We start from the raw sequence: 7,459 nt of genomic DNA on the forward strand, positions 1-7,459 counted from the left end.
CGTCACACAGGAGGAAGACCAGAACAAGATGGCGTCTGGCGGAGATTACGTTGTTTTGGTTATTATGGTTTCTAGGTCTTAATTACAACGTACATGTGCACATGTGTGTCGTTTAACAGAGTAAACGTCGTTATTAATTGTTTGTATGCGGATACATTAGTCTGAGTGCACTTTGACGTGCTAGCCTAGCCTGCTGGTTAGCTTAGCTTGTTAGCTGCTGACAAAGAGAGGCGGAAGTGAAAGACACATCAAAGCAGAGATCCAATGTAAGTGTAAAGTGTTTTTATTGTGTGAACATGTCTACATTACAAATGATGTGAGTGTTGCTGAATCAGCGACTAACTGCTGCCATTGAAGAAATGTTTGTGATGTTAGAAAAAAAACAAAAAAACGATAGCAGAGGACAAGGAGGAATTTTGTCCTACAAAAGAGGAGAAGGAGCGACAACATCAACTACTGGACGCTGTTTTCAAGAAACATCAAGTTGTGTTACACATCCAGCCTTCCATCCATCTTCTTCTGCTTATCTGAGGTCGGGTCGCGGGGGCAGCAGCCTAAGCAGGGAACCCCAGACTTTCCTCTCCCCAGCCACTTCATCCAGCTCTTCCCGGGGGATCCCAAGGCGTTCCCAGGCCAGCCAGGAGACATAGTCTATTCAACGTTTCCTGGGTCTTCCCCGTTGCCTCCTACCGGTCGGACGTGCGCTAAACACCTCCCTAGGGAGGCGTTCGGGTGGCATCCTGACCAGATGCCTGAACCACCTTATCTGGCTGTTCTCGATGTGGAGGAGCAGCGGCTTTACTTTGAGTTCCTCCCAGATGACAGAGCTTCTCACCCTATCTCTAAGGGAGAGACCAGCCACACGGCAGAGGAAACTCATTTAAAATAGAATAGACTTGATTGTCATTATATTTGCGTATAACAAGATCAAAGACTCCAACTAAAGGTGCGGTAGTGGGAACAAATATAGGGTCAAATAAATAACACAAGAGCTAATAAGGGAAAACTAACACTTGAAATAAACAGACCGCTTCGGACACTTGTACCCGTGATCTTATCCTTTCGGTCATGACCCAAAGCTCATGACCATAGGTGAGGATGGGAAGGTAGATCGACCGGTAAATTGAGAGCTTTGCCTTCCGGCTCAGCTCCTTCTTCACCACAACGGATCGATACAGCGTCCACATTACTGAAGACGCCGCACCGATCCGCCTGTCGATCTCACGATCCACTCTTCCCTCGCTTGTGAACAAGACTCTGAGGTACTTGAACTCCTCCACTTGGGGCAGGGTCTCCTCCCCAACCCGGAGATGACACCCCACCCTTTTCTGTACGAGAACCTTGAACTCGGATTTGGAGGTGCTGATTCTCATCCCAGTCGCTTCACACTCTGTTGCAAACCGATCCAGTTAGAGCTAAAGTTCCTGGCCAGATGAAGAGACCTCATCGTGCAGCCACCAAACCGGATCCCCTCAACGCCTTGACTGCGCCTAGAAATTCTGTCCATAAAAGTTATGAACAGAATCGGCGCTTTGGCGGAGTCCAACCCTCACTGGAAAAGTGTCCGACTTACTGCCGGCAATGCGGACCAAGTTCTGACACTGATCGTACAGGGAGCGGACCGCCACAATCAGACAGTCCGATACCCCATACTCCCTGAGCACTCCCCACAGGACTTGCCGAGGGACACGGTCCAATGCCTTCTCCAAGTCCACAAAGCACATGTAGACTGGTTGGGCAAACTCCCATGCACCCTCAAGAACCCTGCCCAGAGTATAGACCTGGTCCACAGTTCCACGGCCAGGATGAAAACCACACTGTTCCTCCTGAATCTGAGGTTCGACTATGCGGCATAAACTCCTCTCCAGTACACCTGAATAGACCTTCCCGGGAAGGCTGAGGATGCTTCTACATATTGACAAAAAAAAAAAAAAAAAACTCACCTTGTGACGGATGCTTTTGCAATTGCTTTATTTGATCTTTCCCAACACCTGGTGGCCACAATAATTCATGAAGTCAAGCTCATGGCGCAGAATGTTGGCTAACGCAGACTTGTTTGTTACTGGATACTTGCTATCAGACTTTTGTTTTGGAGACTTTGTGTACGTATTAAGCAACTATAATTATTTGATATGCTTAAAAGTGCTGTTTTAGCTTAGCTGTTGTGTAGCTGCTCGCTCCTTGTAGCTTACAGAAGGTGTGTCCAAAGTGCAGCCCATAGCTATGTTTTTAATTGACAACGGGGAGTTTTGAAAATGTGGTATTTGCGTGTCGGTCCAATCAGCAGCAGTTACGCCCTGTTTCATCATTGGACCTAAGTCTTTGGCTTGGTAGGCGGGTACGAGGCTACCAAGCCAGGTGGTACGAGCACGAGCACGGAGGAGCCTTTGTAGTGGTGTCGCAGCTCGGTGGTCGTGCCGTCAGGTAACACCAGGAAGGTTCCTTCTGTGCGATATTGACTGGTGCTTTTTTTCTCCCTGGACTCTGACTTCATATCTGGTGTTGTCCTTCAGACCTCGGCCAAGAAGCCACGTAAACAGTGTGAAGAATGTGGGCGATAAGAGTGTGTGTGCGTGGGCATGAACTTGCACCCACTTTCAACTGGAACTCAGGACATATGATTAGTTGCACGGCCTATTCTTATCTATATTAAACAGCGTCCGGGGCTTGCGTCCACTGCGGGGGTGCGTCATCGCTCTCTCGGTGTGGGTCGTTGCGCTCTTCATCTGCTGGCCGTTGTTTCCTCCTCCGTGCTGCTCTCCCGCTCGTTCCTCCCTCGCCCTTTTTGTACTCTAGCAGCAGATAGACAGATTGTAAGCAGGTGTGTAATATACGCACCTGGCTCAGATTGCCGCTGCAGTGTCGCTTCGCGTGTGTCATGCCTCTCCTCGCCGCCGCATGCCCCGCCTCCTGGCCTCCAGGTGGGCCCGCGCTGCTGCTTTCCGCCCATTGTCGGCCCGTCGGCTGTGTCTCTCCACACATACAATGTCTGCTTTCACTGGGATGCCGACTGATGGGATGTTCATATCTTCCCGTTTAGATGAAGAATTAATCATCGCAAACGGTTAAAAAGGGTGGGTGCAAAAGAGCATATTACTTAATCTTTCTAGCCATCTCCAGGTCTAAGTTGGATGTCAGTGTTGACCAAGTTCTCGGTTTATGTCCACAACCTTCTACTACATAAGTGAGAAGCATGATTTATATTCTAGAATTAGCTTCCACCATCTTAGAGGTGAGGAAGCAGCTCAGTATGTCAATATAGCAGCATAAGCTAGTTACTTCTGTGATCAATGCACCGCTAAAAGTAGGTCCTTAGCGTTAGCGCTTATAATAACAATATCACTAATACTTGGTTAATATTCAGGTCACAAAATGTAAATGGAGTATTGTTGGCAGTTTTTTTGGAGGACTTTGTGGGTCTAATAGAGGAACTCCCATTGACTCCAATGTTAGCTGATTTTTGCTCACGTTTATTTAATAATTAAATTTATAAAAGTTTAAAACATATGTCTTACATAAGGATTGTGAATGATAGGCAACATTTTAAAAAGTGCAGTTTCCTTTGAATTTGTCAGATAAGTAAACAGTCCTTCAAATTAAAGATGTAAAACAATTGAGGTTGTTTATAGATATTATCCACTATGAAGTTACAGTCAAACTAAGCACACAAGGGAAAGTACATTCATATACACATGAAGTACACACACGTGTAAGAATCATGTTAACCACCAAAATATTGTCTTGTTCTCCTAAATCCAATATCGAGTATCCTTTGGTGAGCTGACCGTATCGTCACACCCTTAGTTGAAAGCACACCATCCCCATGACATGACACTTCCACGTGATGTAGAACAGTAGTCCCACATTTTAAACATACACACACATCTGAAGAATATTAAAATTAAATATATTTGGTGGGCCAAACAAAATGACTCGACGAACCAATGTTTGGTATGGGCCATATGACCTCAAATCTATATCCTAATAACAATACATGTCACGATATATAATTTGGTGTATAATTGATACTAGAAGAATTTTAAAGCGGGTTACAAAAGCTCCTAATTTGGCAGCTGACATATGCAGTAACATATTGTATCATTTATAATTGTATTATTTTGTTGAAAAAAATATTTTTAATGTACTTGTTTATTTACTGTTAATATCTGGTTACTTTATTTGAGAAAATAATACTGGAAATGATGTAATATTTTACTGCATATTTCAACAACTAAATTAGGAGACTCTGTAGCCTGTTTTAAAATGGTTCTATTAGTAATTCAATATGAAATAATATATCGTAAAATCAATTTTAAACCAAATCGTTTATCCATAGTAAAAAGTCCTGTTGTTCTAGTTGGTTTTTCTTTTCCTGTGAAAAATGTTGTAAAGAGTAACGTGTTTGTGCATCACTGAGATTTCAAGACAGTTGATACAATAACTTGTTTTTCCTAAGTGCATGTCAAAGTACTTAATGCATTATGTGACTGAGCAGATATGGATGTTTCTCAAACTTGTGTTTGTCTTGCAGACGTCTGTGAAGAACATCTTCACCCTGAGCAACAGAAGTGGAGCTTCAGGATGCAGACGGAGGAGCCACAGCACAACCTCATTAAGAAGGAAGAGGAATACCCACTGATCCCCCATTTTAAAAATGAAGAGGAACACCCACTAATCCCCCATTTTAAAGAGGAAGAGGAGGACCCACTGACACCCCATTTTAAAAAGGAAGCAGTGGATCCACAGACCCCTCACATTAAGGCGGAAGAGGAATATCCACTGATCCCCCATTTTAAAAATGAAGAAGAACACCAATGGCTACCCTTTTTTAAAGAGGAGATGGAGGAACCACTGACACCACATTTTAAAAAGGAAGCGGTGGATCCACCGAGCCCTCACATTAAGGCGGAAGAGGAGGACCCACTGAGCCCTCACATTAAAGAGGAAGAGGAGGAACACAGCATCAGTCAGCAGGGAGAGCATCTTGAAGGACTGGAGGAGGTTGATGTCACCAAGATGCCAGTGACTGGTGTCCCTGTGAAGAGTGAAGGTGATGAGGTGAAAGGTGAAAGTGAGGAGAGGGGAGGGGGGGAGCCTCCAAGCAGCAGCTCAACACAACACATGACAACAGAAGCTGATGGAGACCACTGTGGAGGATCACAAGCAGACAAGCTCTTAGCTCCACTATCAGATAGTGAGGACACAACGTCACACTCTCCTGACACTGATGATGAAGACTCTAAAGATGATAAGACATGTCACACTGACAACACTCACTTCACATCTTCTCACTCTCACAAAACTTTTAAATACCATAGTCTTCTGAAAGAACACATGAGAACACACACTGGAGAAAGACATTTTTTGTGTTCGATCTGCGGTAAAGATTTTACTCAAAGATACATTTTGAAAATACACATGAGAATACACACTGGAGAAAAACCTTTTTCCTGCTCAGAATGTGGTAAAAGTTTTGGAAAAAATCAAAGTTTAAAAGTACACATGAGAACACACACTGGAGAAAAACCGTTTTCCTGCTCAGAATGTGGTAAAAGTTTTGTAAGAAATGAACGTTTAAATGCACACATGAGATCACACACTGGAGAAAAACCTTTTTCATGTTCAATCTGCGGTAAAGATTTTACTCGAAGGGACCATTTCAAAAAACACATGAGAATACACACTGGAGAACAACCTTTTTCATGTTCAATCTGCGGTAAATATTTTGCTCGAAAGAACTACTTGAAAATACACATGAGTACACACACTGGTGAAAAACCTTATACTTGTTCAGTATGTTGTAGAAGTTCTATACAAAGTATGCATTTGAAAAGACACATGAGAGTACACACTGGAGAAAAACCTTTTTCATGTTCAGTCTGCAGTAAAGATTTTACTCAAATGCACCATTTCAAAGCACACATGACAAGACACACTGCAGACAAACCTTAAACATGTTCAGTGTGTTGTAAAAGTTGTATACAAAGTCCGTATTTTGAAAAGACTCATGAGAAGACACCCAGGAGAGAAAGTGTTGAGTTGCAGTGTGTGTGGTGAAAGATTGTCTTCTAAGTAGCAGTGTAAGAAACACAAGTGTGCTGGTGAGAACAGCAGCAGCAAATGAAACTGCAGGATTTGAAATAAACTGTCAAATCTTAACTTCGACTTTGTAACAACATCAGCACATAGATTCTAACATTTATAGATTAGATATTTCAGATTATTGCTTTTTTCAGTCAAGTACATGTTTTAATATACAACATTGTGTACTTTTATTTAAAAATGAACACAACACTTTGACTGTAAAGATGAGAATAAACAGGACAAAACATGTTACGAATACTTTTTATGTGTATAGATATATTCAGAAATCATGTTTGATTTTTAATGATGTTGTAGAGTAACTCCTTTAAATGATGTACATATTTGTTTTACATGTGTTCATACCTTTGCTTTTGAATACACATAAATCCCTCTTAATTCAAATTTAGTGGTTCACACTTGAAACACCTTCTGGACCACTTCTGGAAACATATTATTATTTACTTTATACATTTTCAGCAGTTGTCTTTTATACAATATCATTTACTTTTAAAATCTGTGACTTTATGAATCATTTGTTGGGTCTCAATAATCAATTTTTTTTAATTAATCTGTATTACTCTCTTTTGTAATATGAATATTGTTTTATATGTATGTCCCCTTTATGCAATATGTAGGTTAGAGAAAATGGCAACATTATATGTGGAAGGTTATGAAGGATAGTTTTGTTTTTAATAATCTACATTTCTTATTTTTTTTAAAAACTACACATGACAATTTAAAAAAAAAAGTCGTTTATGATTTTGTTCCCCCTTTTTTAGAATCCCTCAAACATTATCAATTTCAGAAAACATGGGGAAGTTTGGATTGTTAGGGAAAAGTCAATAAAAGTCAATCCATCCATTGTTTCTACCACTTGTCCCTTTCATTTTTTATGTATAGCATTTAATCACAAACTTGTCCGCCAAAGGGTGTTGCGTTTTGGAGAAACTCCTTCTGTCAGAGTGCTGTTCAACACAGTAAAGAGGAACCCAAGGATGTGCAGGACGCTGAGTAAAACACTTCTTTTTCTGCGGAAATCTACTCACTAAAACAATCCAAACAGGAGGTAACAAAAAGCGACGGTGCGAAACAGAGAAGACAAAATGTGTATTGTGGACAAAATAACAAAAGATACATACATACAAAAATGAACTAAACTTGGTTTGGAGTTACAAGACGTGCACAATACAAAACAACACCAAGATGGATGGCACTGGGAATGGCCAAGGTAGCAAAATACTCGAAATATGGAATCAACTGGCGTGATGTGGAATCGCTGAGTGCCATCCAGCTGTCAAAGTGCTGCTTAAGTAGCACCAGGGTCAATCGGAGGCAGCTGTGCACGTCCCACAACTCCGCCCACAAAGGCAACACA

At 41.7% G+C, this 7,459-nt stretch overlaps 1 protein-coding gene across 1 annotated transcript; it reads left to right on the plus strand.

The window, feature by feature from the left end:
* The first annotated feature begins 20 nt into the window (after positions 1 to 20).
* LOC133547105 (gastrula zinc finger protein XlCGF57.1-like) lies at positions 21 to 6,954 on the plus strand. Its single transcript, XM_061892931.1, has 2 exons — positions 21 to 266; positions 4,532 to 6,954. The coding sequence occupies exon 2, from the start codon at positions 4,582 to 4,584 to the stop codon at positions 5,950 to 5,952; it is 1,371 nt and encodes a 456-aa protein (XP_061748915.1). The 5' UTR covers positions 21 to 266; positions 4,532 to 4,581; the 3' UTR covers positions 5,953 to 6,954.
* Positions 6,955 to 7,459: the final 505 nt, after the last annotated feature.

This window comes from Nerophis ophidion, unplaced genomic scaffold (genome assembly GCF_033978795.1).
Source record: "Nerophis ophidion isolate RoL-2023_Sa unplaced genomic scaffold, RoL_Noph_v1.0 HiC_scaffold_62, whole genome shotgun sequence".
Lineage (NCBI taxonomy): Eukaryota > Metazoa > Chordata > Actinopteri > Syngnathiformes > Syngnathidae > Nerophis > Nerophis ophidion.

Coding starts and splice junctions, on each gene's coding strand:
- LOC133547105 (XM_061892931.1), top strand. CDS start 4,582: ATGCAGACGGAGGAGCCACAGCACAACCTCATTAAGAAGGAAGAGGAA.